Source organism: Raphanus sativus, chromosome 2 (assembly GCF_000801105.2).
Source record: "Raphanus sativus cultivar WK10039 chromosome 2, ASM80110v3, whole genome shotgun sequence".
In the NCBI taxonomy this organism is placed as follows: Eukaryota; Viridiplantae; Streptophyta; class Magnoliopsida; order Brassicales; family Brassicaceae; genus Raphanus; species Raphanus sativus.
The window spans coordinates 37,112,927-37,133,023 of NC_079512.1; the positions used below are offsets into that span (position 1 = coordinate 37,112,927).

General features: G+C 37.2%; 8 protein-coding genes across 10 annotated transcripts in view; 3 read left to right on the forward strand and 5 right to left on the reverse strand.

Moving 5' to 3' along the window:
* The window catches only part of LOC108840459 (uncharacterized), a 7,416-nt gene extending 6,680 nt beyond the window's left edge, over positions 1-736 (forward strand). Inside the window, exons 13-14 of the mRNA XM_057003572.1 lie at positions 137-172; positions 352-736. Coding sequence (XP_056859552.1) covers positions 137-172; positions 352-437 — 122 coding nt within the window. The 3' untranslated portion in view covers positions 438-736. The remainder of the gene's footprint in view (positions 1-136; positions 173-351) is intronic.
* Positions 737-990: 254 nt separating this feature from the next.
* Positions 991-5,636, reverse strand: LOC108843162 (aminopeptidase M1). Its single transcript, XM_018616278.2, has 18 exons — positions 5,308-5,636; positions 4,933-5,078; positions 4,735-4,837; positions 4,454-4,640; positions 4,286-4,379; positions 4,046-4,199; positions 3,848-3,952; positions 3,645-3,761; positions 3,367-3,480; positions 3,059-3,241; positions 2,693-2,972; positions 2,482-2,603; positions 2,307-2,404; positions 2,000-2,177; positions 1,792-1,906; positions 1,647-1,714; positions 1,412-1,567; positions 991-1,321 (listed from the first exon to the last, which is right to left on the reverse strand). Exons 1-18 carry the CDS (start codon positions 5,521-5,523, stop codon positions 1,142-1,144), a joined length of 2,616 nt encoding a protein of 871 aa, XP_018471780.1. The 5' UTR covers positions 5,524-5,636; the 3' UTR covers positions 991-1,141.
* Positions 5,637-5,791: 155 nt separating this feature from the next.
* Positions 5,792-6,992, forward strand: LOC108841972 (uncharacterized protein At4g33100). Of its 2 annotated transcripts, none has more exons than XM_018614762.2 (4): positions 5,792-6,026; positions 6,131-6,354; positions 6,539-6,623; positions 6,735-6,992. In XM_018614762.2, exons 2-4 carry the CDS (start codon positions 6,260-6,262, stop codon positions 6,807-6,809), a joined length of 255 nt encoding a protein of 84 aa, XP_018470264.1. In that variant the 5' UTR covers positions 5,792-6,026; positions 6,131-6,259; the 3' UTR covers positions 6,810-6,992. The 2 variants fall into 2 exon arrangements, with proteins under 2 accessions (XP_018470264.1, XP_018470265.1); XM_018614763.2 differs by having other exon boundaries at positions 6,207-6,354.
* LOC108841971 ((S)-coclaurine N-methyltransferase) lies at positions 6,862-9,244 on the reverse strand. The gene is made up of 7 exons (XM_018614761.2): positions 9,031-9,244; positions 7,970-8,303; positions 7,795-7,894; positions 7,613-7,723; positions 7,426-7,509; positions 7,262-7,320; positions 6,862-7,185 (listed from the first exon to the last, which is right to left on the reverse strand). Exons 1-7 carry the CDS (start codon positions 9,215-9,217, stop codon positions 6,993-6,995), a joined length of 1,068 nt encoding a protein of 355 aa, XP_018470263.1. The 5' UTR covers positions 9,218-9,244; the 3' UTR covers positions 6,862-6,992.
* Positions 9,245-10,759: 1,515 nt separating this feature from the next.
* On the reverse strand, positions 10,760-12,281 carry LOC108840745 (kinesin-like protein KIN-4C). Its single transcript, XM_018613574.2, has 3 exons — positions 11,558-12,281; positions 11,403-11,468; positions 10,760-11,321 (listed from the first exon to the last, which is right to left on the reverse strand). Exons 1-3 carry the CDS (start codon positions 12,107-12,109, stop codon positions 11,124-11,126), a joined length of 816 nt encoding a protein of 271 aa, XP_018469076.1. The 5' UTR covers positions 12,110-12,281; the 3' UTR covers positions 10,760-11,123.
* LOC130500074 (kinesin-like protein KIN-4C) lies at positions 12,281-14,023 on the reverse strand. Its single transcript, XM_056994773.1, has 7 exons — positions 13,922-14,023; positions 13,635-13,781; positions 13,403-13,537; positions 13,102-13,307; positions 12,742-13,012; positions 12,615-12,651; positions 12,281-12,528 (listed from the first exon to the last, which is right to left on the reverse strand). Exons 1-7 carry the CDS (start codon positions 14,021-14,023, stop codon positions 12,287-12,289), a joined length of 1,140 nt encoding a protein of 379 aa, XP_056850753.1. The 3' UTR covers positions 12,281-12,286.
* Positions 14,024-15,122: 1,099 nt separating this feature from the next.
* LOC108839814 (rho GTPase-activating protein 7) lies at positions 15,123-17,006 on the reverse strand. Of its 2 annotated transcripts, none has more exons than XM_018612591.2 (6): positions 16,765-17,006; positions 16,589-16,685; positions 16,380-16,460; positions 16,058-16,174; positions 15,764-15,961; positions 15,123-15,670 (listed from the first exon to the last, which is right to left on the reverse strand). In XM_018612591.2, exons 1-6 carry the CDS (start codon positions 16,884-16,886, stop codon positions 15,605-15,607), a joined length of 681 nt encoding a protein of 226 aa, XP_018468093.1. In that variant the 5' UTR covers positions 16,887-17,006; the 3' UTR covers positions 15,123-15,604. The 2 variants fall into 2 exon arrangements, with proteins under 2 accessions (XP_018468093.1, XP_018468092.1); XM_018612590.2 differs by having other exon boundaries at positions 15,131-15,670; positions 16,583-16,685; positions 16,765-17,001.
* A 637-nt stretch (positions 17,007-17,643) lies between these two features.
* On the forward strand, positions 17,644-20,029 carry LOC130508218 (uncharacterized). Its single transcript, XM_057003573.1, has 6 exons — positions 17,644-18,330; positions 18,792-18,889; positions 18,976-19,000; positions 19,141-19,261; positions 19,341-19,475; positions 19,578-20,029. The coding sequence occupies exons 1-6, from the start codon at positions 17,871-17,873 to the stop codon at positions 19,786-19,788; spliced, it is 1,050 nt and encodes a 349-aa protein (XP_056859553.1). The 5' UTR covers positions 17,644-17,870; the 3' UTR covers positions 19,789-20,029.
* Positions 20,030-20,097: the final 68 nt, after the last annotated feature.

Genomic DNA, 20,097 nt, shown 5'->3' on the forward strand with positions numbered 1-20,097 from the left:
ATCCAATAGTCCATACTATATTTCCAACCTTATACAACTCCTTCAGTTTTTTCTAGTCAAATGAGAGACTGGAGAATTTATAGTTTGATCAGACATTAAGAAGAATCTGACTAATTTCTTTTCCAACTCTTTGTAGAGATGGCAAGAACTATGTCTCTGGATCGATCACCAGGTGAGTGTTGTGTTTAATCATCGGAAAATTCCATGCTTTTTTTTGTTTGCCTCTTTGCATGTTCAAATCCGAAAGTTTCTTTCATAGACACGGCCTAACGACAATCTCATTAATATATATATGCATATGCTGTATATAGTCTGTGTAGAGAAAACTGATATAATCAAAACTGTGTGCAGCTGAGGTGATGCCTGTGGAGCGGATAAGCGGGGAAGCAGCAGAGGCTCAGATGGTTTCATCGATGGATGATCCAATGGTAATTTGAGATAACCAAGACTAGTAATGAAGCAAAAGAAGACTAACAATGGTTAGCCTTTTCCTGATGATTCTGTGTATTAGAAGAAGCAAAAAAGGAGGTTAAAGAGAGATTTAGAGGATTATTAAGTCTTATGTGTTATATAAAAGCTGCCCAGGTTGGCTGTAGTAATGTTGTCTTCTCTAGTGGCAGTTTTATTGCAACATTTTTAACTCTCTTTTACCTTTCTATGTGTGTCAAAAAATCAGAACTTTTTATTTCTATAAATTTGAAGACCCACCGAGGAGTGAGGACTTTTAGAGTGTGTATATTTGAGTTTTGTTGCAAATCAGATTTCTAACCAAACTTGGATACAGAAGTATTCACGTTCTATTATCTTTCTTTGTTAGTATCGAATTATCCATAATTATATTAAAAGAATCACATAGATGTAGTCTACGAGACAAAAACTTTATTATTTCACTTCTTCGTCTTATGGTTTAAGCTAAAACTAATCAAGTGGCGCTAATCATCCTCAAAACTGTCTATATCGCTGCACTGATCAACCCAAGTCAAAACGATCTCTAAAAAGGAAACTTTATTGATGGCAAAGTCAAAGTCTGAAAAAGAAACTGCGAATTCTGTGTTGAGAAGGAGAAACAACGAAGGTCTGCATGGTCACAGATACTTTAGTTTATTCAGGAGATAAAACCGAACGAAAGTGCGCGAGACTTTTAGTTTGAAGAGAGCTGAGTAACGAGGTGTGTGAGATTGTCTTCCTTTTTGATACTCTCCACCCAATTAGCATTAATATGAACCTTTTCAATGCTCTGCTTCAAGGTTCTTGCCATTGAAGGCTTTGATCTCGTTAAGAAATACTCCTGCACTTCTTTCGCCTTCTCAAACGACGCAAACTGAGACAAATCAAGAAGAAAGAGCAAGAGCTGTTCATGGACAAATGAAAGAGTTTTTATTTTTCATTTTTATTTTTAAAGAAAACTAACCGGAGATACAACTGCACTTATGAAGCGTGTTAGGAGAAATCCAGAACCCCATGTCTTCTCAATGAACTCCCACTTCTCCTGTAGCCATTTCCATGCTACTTCACGTCCTTCCCAACTTACACCGGAAAGTCCATAAACTGCATCTTGATTCCGGACCTTTGGAAACAAGCAACCCCCGTTTCAACATCAAATAGTTCAAAGCCTAATGATAAGAACATCCATACTATATATATACCTCATCAGACAATACAAAGTTAAGAACATCTTGAACTATACTGGGGTCTGGGCAACATGCCAAAGAACCTGCAAAACCACAAGGAAAACGTTAGTAACTGAAATAACAATTTTCTATTAGTTTTTCTCTGGTGAGAGCAGTTTACCTAAGATTCGCGTTTTCTCCTGGCTCAGGTCTGTTTCCCTATAAACTTTCAGAAGAGACTCAAAACCAGATTTGTCTGATTTGTTGGCTCTCTGCATTACAGCAACATAAGAAGCCTGCAAAACAAACAAACAACACAAAGATTAGATTATAAGATCACCATTTCCATATTTGGAAGCGTAATTGTGTTAGGTAAATAAGAAACAAACCCTTCTGAGGTCAGGAGGCAGAAGCGTAGTGTTCCTATCAGCTAAGAATGCATCAAATCTTCTAACTCCCTCCTTTAGTGTCTCATCATGCCCAAACGTAGCAAGTGCAGTTAAGACTTCCCCTCTCAGCATAGCATCTAGATGGCTCTCCCCTTGTTTTGGGTCCCAACCAAGTTTCCTGTAAGAACAATGAACATGGTAACAAAATTAATTTCCTTTTTTTCATTGTTTAAATAGAACATTAACTTAAAATGTAATCTTTTGCCGTTGATTGGTGTGAATTCTGTAGATGGGTAAAACAACTTACCCAGCAGCAAGCTGGAAAACGCCGATGAAAAATTGTTTAATCCCAGACATCAGTTCTAAATTTGCATCTGCTGCAATCTTCACAACTTTGTAGCTTATCTGTATGGAGGAAGAGTGAGATGCAAAAGCATAAATAAACTAAAGATAAAAAAAAAAGAAAAAGAAAAGATACTTACAACAATGAGGTTTGACAGCACGGTATAGTCAGATTCCTTTTTGTAAGCACTAATCAAAGTGAGCAAAGAGGCCAGAGATTGCTGACGAGCCATAGAAAGTGCAAAAGAATCATCCAAAATACCTGTTTAAGAAAAAGAAGGATGTTTCATCTCCAAAGAAACTCCATTATGTGAACAAGAAAATTAAAATTTCTGCAAGATAAAATTTTACCATATCTATCAATAGCAGTCAAGCTTTGGCTCTCTGTTGCCTTCCTGAGTCCAGCCGCAAGGCTGTCATCATATTTCACCCTATAGAACCCAGCCTGATCGACATTGATTTTTATCCAAGAGCCATCACCAACGGAACAGCCCAATAACTCCTTTATATCATATGCTCCAGATTTGGATTCCAACAAGAAGTTTTTGCGCACGTCATATGAACCACAGCACAAGGTTACTGGCACAATCCATTGTCCTTCCCCAGGAGAACCGCTTGACAAGAAACGAGACTGTAATTTAAAGAAAATGAATTTAGTTAGTTCCTAAGTGGCAGCAAAAGGGGTATAAGTAGGACATCCAAAAAACGTTTATGAACCTGCTCAAGTTCCAGTTTTCCATCTTTTATTTTGGCTGAGACAACAGGATATCCTTTTTGCTTTGTCCAAGAACTCATAAGCTTGTTCACAGGTTCTCCTGAACCCTCTTCCAAAGCCGTCCACAGGTCTTCAGTCTTTGCGTTTGAGTAAGCATGACGTTTAACGTATGCAGCAAGCGACTTCTGCTTACCAAAACCATATAAATAAGGGTAAGAAGTTTCGAAGACATTGGGACAATGACAATAGATGCCACCAGATTTTCAATGCATAATATGAGAATAAAAGAGAAGATTAGCAAGAGCAGAACCTGGAAAACTTCAGCACCAAGATAGCTTTGTAGCATGCGGATGACAGATGCACCCTTCCTGTAGCTTATTGCATCAAATATTTCATCAATTTCAGAAGCATGATTAACCTCCACCTGAGGAAAGTTAAGATTCATGATATTTAGGTAACACGTTCTCTCTCAGATTGATATTGAGTATTAAAGGAAAAAAAGAAACTAAGTTTTCACGATACATATAGTGACAACCTTTCTCAGAATAAGTGTCACACTTAATAACGTAGATAACTTATTTTGTTTACCTCTATTGGGTGAGACTCCTCAAGTCCATCTAGCCTTAGACCCTCGGTAGATTCATCTAAGAACTGGGTCCAGATTTTCCATTCAGGGAACAAACTATCAGTTGCCAAGTAGCTGACCTGAAAAATAGATAAAGAGAAACGTTACACTCACAACAAAACTCAAACTCATCTTGTTTATACGAAGACATAGATATTTAACGTACCCAAGTAGCAAAACCCTCATTCAGCCATAGATGAGTCCACCACTCCATAGTGACGAGATTGCCAAACCACTGGTGGGCCAGTTCATGGGCAACAACAGTCGCAACCTAGCAGCAGAAAATTAACTGCTTTAGATACAATTGCACAACACCGCACAAGAAAATCTTCACTAGAAAATTAAAAGGACAAGTTTTCAGTACCCTCTGTTTGTTAGAAGCTGCTGAATGTTGCTCATCATAGAGAAGAGCTGTTTCACGGTATGTAACTAAACCGTAGTTCTCCATAGCTCCAGCAGCAAAATCCGGGATCGCAATCATATCGATTTTGGGAAGGGGATACGGCACAGCAAAGTACCTACAAGAAACGATTGGTATCATTTTGCAACGAAATATGATATATGCATGCAGATGAAGTTTCAAAAAAATGGATGAAGAACCTACTCTTTGAACAAATCCAAGGTCTTTGCACCAACATGCAAGGCAAATTTGCCTTGGTCGGCTTTGCCCACTTGACAGTACACTCTGACTTTGATACCTGAGCAAACGATGAAACTTGATTAAGAGGTTTGACTAGACAAAGAGATAATAAGGAATAAAAATTAATTTTACCATCGGATGTGTGATCTTCTACGTAGTCAAATAATCCAACAACAATCGCCACCAAGTATGTAGACATGATCGGTGACTCTTGATAAGAGACGATCTTCACGTTGCCATTAACTTTCTCCTCCACAACGGGCATGTTGGAGAGAGCCACTAAATCAGAAGGCACCTCTAGTGTAATCTTGAAGGTAGCCTGTTGCAAAGAGTGTGTCAGTATAGAAGAAAAATAATATGCTCATCATGCTATGCTGATAAAAGTGGGGGGCAAAAGATAAGAAAAAAAGAACCTTGCAAGCAGGTTCATCCCAGCATGGGAAGCATCTCCTAGCATCAGCTGGTTCAAACTGGGTAACGGCCATGTTCTTCTTCTCACCGTTATGTTCATAGGTACTGCACACCATGAGAAAACAATATACTTTTGAGTTTATTATCTATGCAGGTTTGGAACTTATATAAACGCAAAAAAAGAAAAAAAAAAGCTTAACCTTTTGTAGAATCCCTTCATCTTGTCACTGAGGATTCCATTGAAAGCGAGTTGGAGAACTCCGACTCCATGGGGAAGAGTCTCAGGAAACTCAAGCACAAGAATCTCATCCTCTTCAAAGAGTGAAACTTTCGGAGCTGCAACCGTCTGCAATAACATTAAAAAAAAAACAATCTTTTTTTTTAATGAAACGAAACATAATCACAATTAAGGACAGCGATCTATAGCTAAAGAAGATCGAGAGTAAATATCCAAATTTCATCAAGACCGTAACTCTTAATCACATTGTCGGAATCTGAACCCACATGATTATTACAACAACCAAACAAAGAAAAAGCAAAAACGAGAGAACGGTCGGGGCGTTGAAAAAAGGTACCTGAGAGGAGGAACGGGGAGTGAAGGAAACGGAGGCATCGTTGACGGAGAGATCAGCAGCGTTGAGAACGATGAAACGAGTATCGGCGACTACATCGAGATCGATCGCTACTGTTCCGGTGAAAGTACAGGCGACGAGATCGGGGATGAGATGGAGATCGTAGCGCTTGGGAACGGCGAACTTGGGAAGGCGAGGCTGACCTTTGAACTGATCCATCTTTTGTTTGTGCAAATGTTTTTTTTTTTGGGTTTGTTTCGATGAGTTGTATCCTTAAATAAACAAAAAAAAATTGCAGTGAGAGGAGAAAGGAAGGAAGGAAGGGTTTTGTGTTACGCCACGCGAGAATGAATGATAATGACCATCACACGTGATTCCCTTCCCTCTTTGTGCGTAACTTACAAGTTAAAAGCCCACGATACACTATTGGGCTTAACCGTTGAATACCAGCTTTAGGTTCTTTTTTTTTTTAACCGAAAACGACGTCGGTTGCAGTTTCCCACACCACACTCCTCCTCGGAAACTTCCGTCGTCGTGTTGTTAGCTTGACTTACGGATCCAACGAGAGAAGTACTTACTACTGCTCACATTCTCGTGGAATCTGAGGTTTTACGGGTTTTAGCGAATTGAGATTTAATATTCAGACATCTTCTTCTTCTTTTTTTTCTCTTGTTCCGAGGTCTGAATCACACTGGTGTCTTCCTGTCCTGATCTGATCAACGGTAATTTTATAAAACGGAGTTTCCGCTTCTCCGTATTGGAATTCTTTCATCTTAAAGCTTTGTATTGCTCCTGATTTATCTCTATTTGTTTTGATCATTGCAAGAGACAACATTTGATTAAAGGGGACAATTCACAAGGCATCATTACATAATTTTGACAGAACAAAGTTCTCTTGTTAGGTGTCTCCTGTAGATCGATCATCTTTGCAAGTATAGTTGCAGTGATAGTGAAGATGGGCTTGCTGAAGAAAAAGGATTCAGCTTCTGCTAGCTCCTCTACTTCTCCATGCGCCAATTTGAGAAATGCTTACCACAATTGTTTCAACAAGTGAGTTTCCTTTTATCCTTTTGAGAGAGATTATCTATAATGTTCTCAAGGGTTTTAGTATCTATGGTGAACCAAATGGAGTTTCTGAGTGATATCTCGTCATCTTTTTAGAGTTTGAACCGTTGTTGATTCTTGTCTTCGTATTAAAATCATAAAGTTGCAGCCTTTGTCTTTGATTCTGCAGGTGGTATTCAGAGAAGTTCGTGAAAGGGCAATGTGATAAAGAAGACTGTGTTGCTGAGTGGAATAAGTACAGACACTGTCTCTCGGTAACTTTACTTCTCTCTTCATGTTGTGTGTGTCATCATATCCTAATTCCTTCCATAAGCTTATCTTTTTGATTTTTGGCTTGTTTCGGTTTTCATGTATGTCTCAAACAGGAGAATCTAGATGGTAAACTTCTCACTCGCATGTTGGAGGTTGATGGTGAGCTGAATCCAACAAGTCAAAGCTGATTTAGAAGAAACTAGTGCTTGATGTTTCTGAACAACATTGTCTCTTTGAAACAGATCCCAAATTGAGCAACTTTTTTAAAAAAAAAAAAGGAAAACATACTAGAAGCAGAATGTTGTAGTATTCTTTATTTTTGGCACACGAAATTTCAAGAACTGATAAATAAGAGAAGAAAGATATGTAAATCACTTCTTCTTGAACAAGAAGTGTGAAACCATCCACTCTTCTCCATTGCTGTATCCAAAAAGCTCGGCAACCGCGATGAAGAAGGTTCTCCAGTAAACCGTCCACTTCACTGCCTCCTCTTTCCCATAAGTCATTTCCATTATCTCCTTTATCGCAACTATCTCCTTGTCCATTCTTTTCAGCCACTCTTCACTGCAAAGTTTGTATCATTAAGCGTCGATCCACAATCTTCTTATCAGCTTAATCACAGCTTAAAGAGAGTTTTTACCTGGTATTTGCATAATGCTTCCCATTTAGTAGCCAATGATCCACAATCGCAACATCTTCCTGAACATATATAAATGACATATATATATATGTTTAGATTTGATGATAAACAAAGTGAGACTTTTTTTTTGTCACAAAAAGTGAGACTATTCAATGTATATTTACTTGGAAGTAGAGGAGAAGATTTGCTGATGGCATTGTTCCTCCACTGAAGAAGTGTCTTGTGATCCAGTCATCGTCATTCACATCCTATAGCCAACCAACATAACCACAAATATAACATTATTGTCAAGAAAAAATATGGTTAGATAATTATATAATCAATCAACTTTGACATTAGCTGTTTTTATACCTCAAAGTGGTAAGCAAATGTCTTATGGCAGAAATAGTGAACAAACAGAAGACCATCTTCCTTCATCCACTTTCCAATTTTCTTCAGAAGCTCCCCATAGTTTTTCATATGCTAATAACAATCCACTTTCAGATAAATGTAACATAATAATAAAGTAATTAGTTTAAAAAACTTATCCTAACCTCGAACATTTCGATGGAGAATACTCGGTCGTATGTCCCTTCATGCTCAAATGTGCTAATATCTCCAACCATTATTTCGATATTTTGAATCCCACGTTTCCTTCAAACACACATGATAGACGTCTTAACTTATTTACTAGAACTTGAAGAAAAAAAAAAGCTTAGGATGAAATACCAGCATTGCTCCTCGATGAATGCTTTCTGTGTTTTTGAGTTGCAGAGACCTGTTATCTTGCAGTTGCTGTACTTGCGGGCAATGTACAAGGACAAAGATCCCCAGCCACATCCGACATCAAGAATACTTTGTCCATCTTCCACTTTAGCTCTTTGGCAATATAGAGCCAGCATTGCTTCCTCTGCATCTTCTAGGCTACTTGAATCGTTTGAGAAGTAACAAGAGCTGTATTTCATGTTTCTTCCAAGAACAAGTTCGAAGAAAGCGGTTGGTAATTCATAGTGTTGTGTCTTTGGCTTCTCGGTGTTGATCGCTATAGGCATCTCTTTTATAGCTGAAACATTAGGGTAACAAGGAGTCCATGGCCTCGGATGTTCATTGACGTTTACATATATTATAATATTTCTTTTAAAAACAAAATCGTCAAATCTTTATTTAAAACTTGTTAAATTATTTGTAAAGGCAAATAAAAGGAGAAAGTTCTTTTGCAATTGATTTAGAGAAATGAATATTTTCATTACTTTTGCAAAACGTAAGCATATTACAAGACGTAAAATCTATCATAAGAACAAAACTTTCATATGTGATTACGGCCTTGATCTAGTCGTACGTATATGCTTAGATCGTGGAGATCCGGTTAACAAGATAAAACGGAGATCATGTTTTTTTTTATAAGTCTAGAAGAAGTTAATATGTGTTCGCGGATCTCTCAACAACAATATTCAAACCAGAAAAGAAATACAATTTTAAGAAGACTTCTTTGTGATTTTATGATTTAAAAAAAGGAATTATATTTGGTAGTTTACACACACATGAAACAAGAATCTTACTCAGTCACAACAACGTAGTACAAGCGGGCCATTAAAGTCGTCTGGTGACAGACGAAACGAAACTAAAACCCAAAAGCGAAAGTCATTCGTACTTTTTTGTGACATCAAAAACACCAACCAGTTCGTACGATACCCTCACGATCACTTAATTACACAAAATCTAAATAATTATTTTTTTTAAGAAGTTAAAACTCAAAAACAAGAAGATCGTAACGTCAGTAACACTCTTACCGTTGACGAAACGGAGGAGATCGGAAAGTTGCAGATCCGCCGTGGGTTTGTAACCGGAACGAAGTCGACCGGCGAGAAGCAGACGCGTCAACCGCCTTATGACAACATCTGGTAAAAGATTCTTCTCCAACAGTGTTAAAACTGTCTTCACGGATGCGTCATAAGCTACCTTAACAATCTTCTCCATTACTCTCTCTCTCGAGTTATTTTTTCCTCGTTGGTCGTTACGATGTACTCTAACAAGTCAGATAAATAGGCACAACTTTATTCTTTTTTTTGTAAATGAAGGCACAACTTTTTTTTTGGTAAAAATGTTAAGATAGGCACAACTTTATTCTTAATTTAAACCATGGCTGTAACTGGTTAAAATGTAACAGAATTAGTGGGATAAAAAGGGATGGAATATGAAGAAAAATGGAATAAATCTTTTGTGGAATAGTTTTCTTTGAATTTTGTTTAATTCCTTTTGTAATTGATGGAATAAACATTTTTATTTCATTAAGACAAATGGTAAAACAAAAAACAAGGAATGTATGGAATAGAGCATTCCAACGTATTCCATTCCAAATTTGAATGATCCACAGCCTAAATAAAAGGAGAAGACGAGAACTTTGTGTAACTGTATTTCATGCGTGATACTTATAGTTCTTTCTTTACTTTATAAGTTGTGGTGTTACAAAAAAAGACTTTTTCAATTTGTGACTAATATTTCTTATAAAATAATTTTTTTAAATAAAATAACATGTTAACGTATAAATAACGTGATCAATCACATGCTCTTAGAAAAAAAATTCACATGCTCTTCTCTTGTTATTACTTATTATACATCCCGTCAAATTAACGTATGTAATATAAATCAACAATAGGGTATTTTAAATCTCGTTACGTGAAACCGTGTATACAAATAGAATGTCAACTAAGTTTTCAAAACCTTGATAGTGGAGGATATTTAAAATTCGAATTTCATTTTTTCTTTGTTAATATCATGTATTTTATATGGTCATGGTCCTCATGGATGGTTGGAGTGAATATGTTATAGGCCAAATACATGATAGGCGAAAATGGTACCAAGCAACTTGGTATCTTTTATTCATAGTCAATATTTTTTATAACGCTTCATATCCTTTATTCAGGATACCTCGTCTTTCTGTATAATCAATGTAATAATGTATCTTTTAATGATTAATAAAACCTAACACATCGCATTATGATTACGTTATTCTGTTTAGGGGACAGTCTACCAATCAAAGTATATACAATTACTTTTATATCATTTGTTTAGTCATTTTTAGTTAAGTAAGACAAACTCTTAAGGTTTCAGTCTGAAAATACGATAATGGCAGCTATAAACTAGCTCATGCTCTCTTTTTGTTGTTGCCCAACTTGTTAATTTTCTCAGCCAATCAGGAACCACAATATTACATGATTATTTTTGTCTACTAACATCCATTAAAAGGTTCGACGGCCCAAAATGTTACAAATGGAATTCAAGATACACAAAACAAAATACATTTAGGCCTAGTTGTTAAGTCCACGTACAAACAATCGAACCTAACACAAGACTAAAAGCTTTTCAGTTTGTTTAACTCCAAGGCAGCTTTACTTGTGTTCTGACGAAGATTCTCATCACTCGTTCTCCGAGTCAAAAATATAACAGGCAGAAACAACATGAAGACTCGAGAAGTAGAAAGCCATATATAAAGTTTTTATAGAATAAATGATCAATTGATTTGCCTAATGATAACAACACCTACAGGGCATAAAACAAATATAGAACAGAGCTGCAGTAGAAGACCTCTGTATTCTTTCAAAGATTTCGATGTAGAGATGCTAAGGGACCAGTTTGTTGAGTCTGAAAGGCAATTGTAGCACCAGGGTGATGATGAAGAAACTTAACAAGACTCTTTTAACTTTTCCAAATGTTTCGCTCACAGACCATAGATCAAGCAATCTGGCTATGGCTAAGATGACATCATCTTTCTTTGCTTCTCTATCCATCCTTAAGTACACACTACTACTGGCCATCCTAAATCACACACTCACTATGTGATAGGCTACAAGCCATACTAAAAGATAAAAGAAAAAAAACTTATTTAGCTACAAGAGTCTCTCCTCTCTCTGCTTCTGTTGGAACATCTGATCGAAGAACATCCACATGACGGAAGACAGAAATGGTTTGCAACTAAGCACTGGCACCTTATTGTCTTGCAGCTAGACCTTTTACTGCAACTGCAATATGGTGTGGCAGATGATCTGCTAGCAAGCTTCTGTCTTAAACCTTTAATCTCTCTCTGTCATTGCATATTTCCAATTTCATCAAAAATTTGAGTAAAACTGAAACACAATATATAAACCACTAAAAAAACACAGACCTGCAATGCTCTTTTCTCCTTTTCCAGTTCATGAACCTTTTCCTTGTAACTTCCTGGTATTTGAGCCTTCAAAAGATATATATTACTGTTGAAGTTTATATGCATACTATCTTTAGGAAACACATGAAAAAAAAAAACTAAAACAAGCGCCCTACCTCCTTTTCTTCAAGTCTCTTGTTCAGTTCCTTTACCTTTTCTTCAAGTCTCTTGTTTAGTTCCTTTAGCTCTAAGTCCAGCTTTTCTTTAGACTCGGCAGTCGTAAGATCAATGGTGGTCTTTTCTTCAACTTCAGCTTCTTCATCAGTCGTGAGATCAATGATGCACTTTTTTTTAACTTCAGCTTCATTATCAGTGAGATCAATAATCTCCACTGGTTTGGTTTGACACTTGTCTTCTTGCTCGCTCTCTGTCTTCTTGAGAGAATCATCCGAAGAAGCAGTGTTATGTTTTTCGAGCACCGAAGGTGGCGAGGAAGAAACATCATCTGGTTGAGAAGTAGAAGGGATTTGAAGCTCAGAGATAGCTTCAAAGACATCCTCATCGTACCGAATCTCATGGTTAGCTTCAAAGACATCCTCATTGTAGTGAAGCTCAGAGATAGGTTCAAAGACATCCTCATTGTACTGAATCTCATGGTTAGCTTCAGAAACATCCTCATTGTAGTGAATCTCAGAGATAGCTTCAAAGACATCGTCGTCATCGTACATAGGCTTGTCATAGACCGGTTTCCTCAGCTCTGAAGGTGATGAGGTGGAGGCAAGAAGATCATCAAACCTAGCTGCTTGGGAAGTCCATGGGATCTTAAGCTCAGAAAAAGCTTGGAACACATCCTCCTTATCATACACATGCTTGTCATAGACCGGCAAAGACTCCGATTTTGATGGTTATGGTGTGAGCTCCTTGACCATAGCATAATAATCAGAGGATGGCGTATGCTTCTGTACCACTGTTTTGTTCTTTGCATCCGAATTTGATGGTGTGAGCTCCTTCACCATAGCATCAAAGCATGGTGTAGACGGCTTCTGCTTCTGTACCACTGCTTTATTCTTAATGTTGCGAGCATAATTTGCATATCTCAGCGTACTCAGTGTCTCTTCAACATCTGTAATAGCTGGACTTACACAAGCTGCATCACACATTAAGTCATTAGAATAAATGCTTGAATAAGAAAATGATCGTTAAAAAAATATTTATAGATGTGAAAAACCATACCAATCATCACGGTTTTGCTATTGCCTCCAAGAGAATCCTAAGATTGAGGTAAAACATAATAAAAAACCATACAATAAATCATTTTTATTTTAGGACATAATACAAAAAAGAAAGAAAAGTTAAATACCTGAAGCAAGCGAGTTAACTTGCTAACACGGTAAGGAATGTGACATACTCCTTTCTTTTTCTTTCTCTCATTTCCTCCTAGTATCTTGATCACATTCCCAAGCGCTAGAAGACTACTGTTGATGTGGCGGCCTTCTTTTAATCGTATCCCGTCAGCTCCTGTTCGGTTGGCACGCTCTGACCCTGCTAAGTCAACTAGACGAAGCTTTGCACACAATGTTTCTTCAGCTGTTGTGATTTTCACAGATATTGTGAAGATAGCATGTGAACGGCTAAATAAACAAAAGGCATTATTAATATGTATTAAGATATTGTGTAAAAAATGGAAAGGAAATTCAGTTTTTAAGTTAATAGATTTTACCTTGATTGTATATTCATGTTTGTGATGCCAGTAGCACGAGTGGAAGAGCCTCGTGCTAGATACGAGCTCATCTCCTCTTTAGTCTTCACTTGTACCTCAGTTACGCCTTGCAAAGTTATCTCTCCACTATTAGTTTCTCTGATTCTAATTGGAGCTCTCGACGGTTTTGAGGCAGCAAGCAAATCGTAAATCTCTTCATTATAAATCTGCATTTACATATGAGTAATTAACAGAGTACAACATGTAGCTCTCTCTCTCCCTCTCATATAAACAGAGACTAAATAGATGATGCTCTTCTAACCTCAAGGAAAGATATTCGTATCTGAGATTTGACTGCCTCCACTCTAGTAAATACATCTTCCATCACTGTTGGTATAATGCCACCACCATCTGCTCCACAGTTAGTGCCCATGGTGTATGATTTACCTGAAGCAGTCTTTAAATAGCAACAAAGGCCAAAAAAAAACAATGAGTTTGGTCCAAGAAGATCAAACAAGGAGTTCTAGAAAAAAAAAAAAAATCTCAAATCAAACCTGTCCGTAAGCAAGAATCGTTGCATTGTACCCTCTGAAGAGATCTTCCACAAGAGGAGCAACACATCGGTGGTAGATCTGTGAAAAAGGTAAGCCACCGTTTCCAAATACTAGATCATACGTAAAAGTATGAGATCCTATGTGAACCTGTTTGAAAACACAAAATAAAATAAAAATGTCAAATAAAATGAATTCCTTCTACTATTCATCTATCACTAAGACAAATCCCCCCTGAAGAACCAACCCTGTGTTTGTAATATAAATCATATTCCTTTGTGAATGAATACCTGTGGCTCATCAGGTGTGACGGTGATGCAATCGGTGCATCCCTCCGACGTAAGCAAGGGCCGTATGTTGACGGCAACCCTAACTGGTTCGGTGCTCTTCATCTCTTGAGGGATCCAAATTCAGAAAGAAAGTGAAAGTAGAAAGGTAAGAAACAATCTCGAGAACCCTAAATTATGTTCTATCAGCAGAGAGCAGAGATAGAGAGATTTTGACTCACATAGAGCTCAGGCGATTCCCTTGTAGAAGAGATTGCGAGAGAGAAACTTGGTCGAGCAATCGAGATGGAGACGTTAACAGAGCCGATCGATCTAGATGAGGAGCGTCTATGCGCGTACAGTGAGAGAGAGAGAGAGAGATGCTGAGGAGTGAACAGTACAAGAAAGGATGAAGATGAACAGGTTTCGAATTCCTTATATTTTTCCCTCTCTTACAAAACCTATGTTTATTTTCAAATTCCTTCTACTTATGTTTACTTCTATTTGATTGACTTTGTCCGAGAACCCGATATAATCGCACGTGTGGTCTGAAACAAAAGAAACACTTGTGTAGCATTGGGTTGTAAGTTCGTGGACAAGCTAAAGGTACAGGCTATAAGGCCCATGATTTTAATCATATGATAATTACTTCAAAAATACAGAACACAATTTATATTTTCTTGAAAAGACACACAATATATATATTTGTCAATAAAATAAAAAAATTACGTGGAACCACTGTATATAAATTTCTGATTTTACATTGTAAGAAACAATATTTTTTTTTTAAATAGACCAATCAATTGCATCATATATCGTATAATGTTCGATTGAACTAATCAGATATATTATTCAGAGCCAGAAGTAAACGAAATTTACCAAAAGGGAACGCAAACTTAAAACTAAATCTATCTTTATTCCTAATTTTCTTTGAATCGCTTGTCCTGTTGATGAATGTATGTATATACACACATCATCATCAACCAGTACTGGAGCACGCAAGTAACTCAGCTAGAGGACTGTTTAATACTTGCGTGAATGTAAAAATATAGAATGTTAATTAAGTTTTGAAAATTCTGCTAAAATGTTAAGCGAGTAACTCAATCTGATAAAATAAAAGAACGGTTAATCTATGTTTTTAAGGCCTGGTTGTTAAGTCCACGTAAAACACAAACAGACCTAACTCAGGAGAGGACTTAAGCTTTCCAGTTTGTTTTAACTCTAAGGCAGCTTTACTTGTGATCTGATGAAGATTCTCATCACTCGTTGTCCAAGTCAAAGAAACAGGCAGAAACAGCAAGAAGACTAAAAAAGTAGAAAGCCAAAAAAAAAAAGAATAAATGATCAATTGATTTGCCAAGTGATAACAACAATGCATTGTATGTTTTAATACAGAATTGAGCTTCTCATTGCTGCTGCTCCTGCAGGGCATAACCTTACTCTACGTTTGACTTCTCGGACATGGCCAGATTTTCTAAGCAAATATAGAACAGAGATACAGTACAAGAGCTCTGTATTCTTTCAAAGATTTCGATGTAGAGATGATGCTACGGGACCAGTTTGTTGAGTCTGAAAGGCAATTCTAGCACCAGGGTGATGAAGAAACTTAACAAGGCTCTTTTGACTTTTCCAAAATGTTTCGCTCACAGACTATATAGATCAAGCAATCTGGCTATGGCTAAGATGACATCATCTTTCTTTGCTTCTTCATTTTATTTGTAAAGATTCATCATCAACAGAAACCACTTGTTTAGTCTCTCTTTTTCTTGTCACCTGTGGAATAATCAGAAGGAAGAATCTGTTAAGACTTAAAGACACTAGAATCAAAGCATACACAAAAAAAAACTGTTGAACAGAGAGTCATACCAACTTGTTTGGGAAACTTTGTGCATTAGTGAGCTTAGAGGGTGCAGAAGAATAATGAGACTTGTTCTTTTGTAGAATCTCAGTAAGACGCCGCTCGTTCTTCTCTTGCCTTAGTAAATATCTCAAGGAAACTGATTCTTGTTCAAGCTTTGACACTGTGATTTCTAGTACTGCTAAGCTGTCCAAAAGCTCCTGTGCCTGCAAATTTTGAAAAGGCTTTTTTTATAAGGAGATAAATAAAAGCTAAAATAGCTACAAAAGAAAATATAAACGTAGGAGAAAGTATATTGAGACCTTATCAGGAAGTTGACAAGGTGATTCCATGAAGGGAGAACTAGAGTGCTCAACAGCACTAGTTAGAGCTAAGCGTAAGTTGATCTCCTCTTGTAACTGCTGCTGCAGCTTCTTAATCTGTATCATCCCAAAACACAATCTAGAACATCAAATACAATTAAGGATGAAGACAAAAGTCTCAAAAAATGTTTCTCTTTAGTTCATGTAGCAGCTTATTGATGGTTAACAATCAAGCAGATTATTTGAGATAGTGATGGTTAACAACCCAAGCACCAGGATGATAGTGATAGACAAACTGAGTGATGGGATCTGACTAACTTACGTCTTGTTCAAGCTCACATTTGTACCAAACTCTGCTTTTTCCTTCAAATCTACCACTATTTTGATCAAGAATCTTGCTTTCCTGTTGCAAATATATAAAAAAAAGTAGATTAAAGGTATGGGACTAAACCCTCAAAAAGCCCTAGATTTACTGCATAGCCGCATACAAATCAAGAAAGCAGATTATAATGGAAGGTGCATTACATTTACATCTAGATCAGGGAAATAAAGAGAGCCATCTCCAGAGGAGTAAGATCTTCTGGAGAAAGTACCAGTCTTTTTCAAATACCTCCGGATCGAGCTTCCCCTGCCACATCAGCAAAACCGAGAGAGAGAGAGTTATAGGGAGCATTGTGAAAAAAGTAGAGGTTTAGAGAGAGTAGTACCAGTTGATGGGAATACGAAGAGTGGCATTAGCGGAGGTACGATCGATGCTGGGAGAGGAAGAAGAAGAGGTAGCAGCTAACGTCTGATCGTCATGGAGGGCTTCAGATTTGAGACAAAGCATCTTTTGGTCGGAGAAGAAGAAAGACTAGTAAAGTTTTCCAGCTATGAGGTGGAGGTGGTTGGGCTCACACTTCACTTCCCACACCACTCTCCTTATTTTTGGCCTACCTGTCGCTTTAAGTGATTTTGTGACAAAAAAACAAAAAAAAAAATTGAATTAAATAGAAAAAAGCTGGAAAAGGAAAAAGAAGAGAATTTATTCGTGTCACAGACAACACTTTGACTCGGTGCTCATTTTCATTTCTTTCACACTTGTGTCTCTCTCTCTCTCTCTCTTAAAATATCGCTTTCGGTTTTTATGATGATGATGATGATGACGAATAAACATACATTGACATAAAAGTGCAAAATATCTTTCACTTTTTGTATCGGTATCGGATTCAAAAAAACCTGACTGCAACAACATGTATGAGATGATGTAAGATTCCAATCGTACATATCAAATGAGTGAACCATCTAAAAAGTAAATTTATTTGACTAAACCGACTCAATCAGTTGAACCGGAGTCAAACCAGTTAATTAAAAGATGTCTTCTTGATCAAAAAAAAAAAATTAAAAGATGTCAAATGATAAAAAATGAAAATTAAAACAAAACAGAATTCATAGGATTCAGACCGACCTACTAAAATGTGTCTTTTATTACGCCGTTCAATTGATAGAGGCCACGGCGCAATTGTAGGCATATACAACAGTATGTTTTTTTTTTTTCTGTGTTATCTTATTAATTAATTTTTAATTAAAATAGGCTAATTAATTAAAGTACCTAGCAAAGTGCTTCAATGCATGATTATTACGTTGGAGCCTCTTAGATTTACTTTTCTGAGTTTTTTTTTTCTTCTTCTTTCTCTCTCTCTGTCTTAAAAAGCCTTTTTTATCATTTGTACCTCGAATTCGATTGGGGGGGATTGAGTATTTTTTAGGGTTTGTTGTTCGATTTGAAATTGTGTATGTAATGTGAGAGAGAAAGAAAGAGAGAGATCTCGTAATGTTAAAGAGACAGACGTCCCACGCCATTCTCAACAGAATCTCACGATTCGATTCACCAACCCTAACAATGTCTGCCGCTGCCGCTGCCGCTGCCGCTTACACCGATCCCTCGCGATCGCTCCACAGTCGATCCATCGTGAACAGATTATGTGATGGAGGTGGTGGTTTCGTTCATAGGCTCAATCCCATTTCTAACGCCTTGTTTAAAGGAGGCGGAAAGCCCAATAGGTGGTTAACCTTAAGAAGCTGTTTTGATGATTTTCCTCCTCCTCCTCATCACAAGAAGGCTCAGGCTCGAGCTTTATCTCTGCATCATCATCATCGCCGCCTCCTCCATGGCTCGAGGGAAGAACGTCTCGGCGGCGGAACCACCGACTTAGCGGATGGACGTGGAGTTGGTAACACGGCGAGGTTGCAAGGGAGTGATAAGATCGTTGTGGCTGTTGACATTGATGAGGGTATCTTATGTTCTTCCCCCTTCTTCTTCTTCTTCTTCGATTATATGTTATGTTTGGGAGACATCAATTTTAAAATGCTATGTTTAGAGTAATTGAATTGTTAAATGGGTTCTCGAGAACAAAAAAAAGTTATATAAGACTTTTGGAGTCAATGAGTGATGTAATCATAAGCTGAGAAGAAGTATATGAATGTTTTTTTTTTGGATTGGTAGAATCTGGAAATATGTTTACTGATTCTAATCTGCCTATGATGTGTGTTGCTGTGTTGGATAGTGGAGATTTTGTTGTCCAACTCGAGATTTAAGTATTCTCTTAGTTTGAATTTGAAATGGATGATGCGAATTGTTTGCCTATATCCTCTAATCCTTTGCTTTATTTACACTCTCTTCATAATTTGCCCCTCTTTATTGAGCCAATATTTTTAAGCTATGCTTCATCTTATTGTCTTTTTATGTAAACAGTTTTGGGAAACTTTGTCTCGGCCCTTAACAAGTTCATTGCCGACCGCTATTTGTCAAACCATTCCGTCTCAGAGTACCATGTCTACGAGTTCTTCAGGGTATGTAACGAGCAGCTTCCCATCACAGATTTCTTGTCTGGATATTCCCTTAAACTTGTGTCTTATTCTTTTTTTTTTTGTTGCAGATATGGAATTGCTCCCGGAATGAAGGTATTATATTTGGCCTTCTTGCATTAATCAAGCGCCTACCTTATGATTACTCTCAATTACTTTTTTTTGTGTGTTTCAGCAATTTTTGGTGCGACACCTAATCATGTTGTTATGTTGTTTAAACTGTTCCTGTCCTGCAGCTGACCTACGTGTTCATGAATTCTTTAAGACATCATATTTCAAGAAAGGGATCCATCCTCTTCCAGGTGCCCATAAGACTCTTCACAAGCTATCAAGATACTGCGAGCTCTCAGTTGTTACGTAAGTGCCATGCTCTCTGTGATCTTCTCTCTGCTGAAAGCATTAAAATAAAAACCTGTGTGTTCATATCGTTGGATAGGTCCCGGCAGAATGCGATAAAAGATCACACACTTGGGTGGATCGACATGCATTTTCCAGGACTGTTTAAACAGATTCATTTCGGGAACCATTTTGCTCTTCATGGAGAGTCTAAACCCAAGTCTGAAATCTGCAGGTGCATACAGATTCATCTCATTAAATATTTGCAGACTAAAACTTAAAACACTATCTTTTCATGTGGTTTGATGGGCTAATAATCCTAGAACTGGAACTGCAGATCATTTGGAGCAGAGATATTGATTGACGATAACCCCAGATATGCAGAGGAATGCGCTAACATAGGAATGAAAGTTCTCCTCTTTGACTATGAAAACTCATACCCTTGGTCTAAAACTGAGTCTGTGGACAGACATCCTTTGGTTACTAGAGTTCATAATTGGGAAGAAGTGGAGCAGCAGATTCTCTCATGGGTAGTAACAAAGTGTTAAAACACATTTTAATACTATTGATGTTTCAAAGTTACAATGTACTGTAAACCAAGAAAAGCTTGATGGGATGAATAAGTAGCAGACGATGGGAATTTGCTAAAAAACTGTCTCCTTTTAGCATTAATTTTTTTTTTGTTGCTAAAATTAGTTTGGTATCAAATTATTCAACTAAAGTTTCGTTTGTACATAATATAAAACAATGTATTATTTTAAGCGTTTAGTTCCATTTTCAATGATCTCACTATATGTGTTTGGTATATCATATGAAGTTTCTTTATGAATACACGACGATGACATGAACCAATCAAA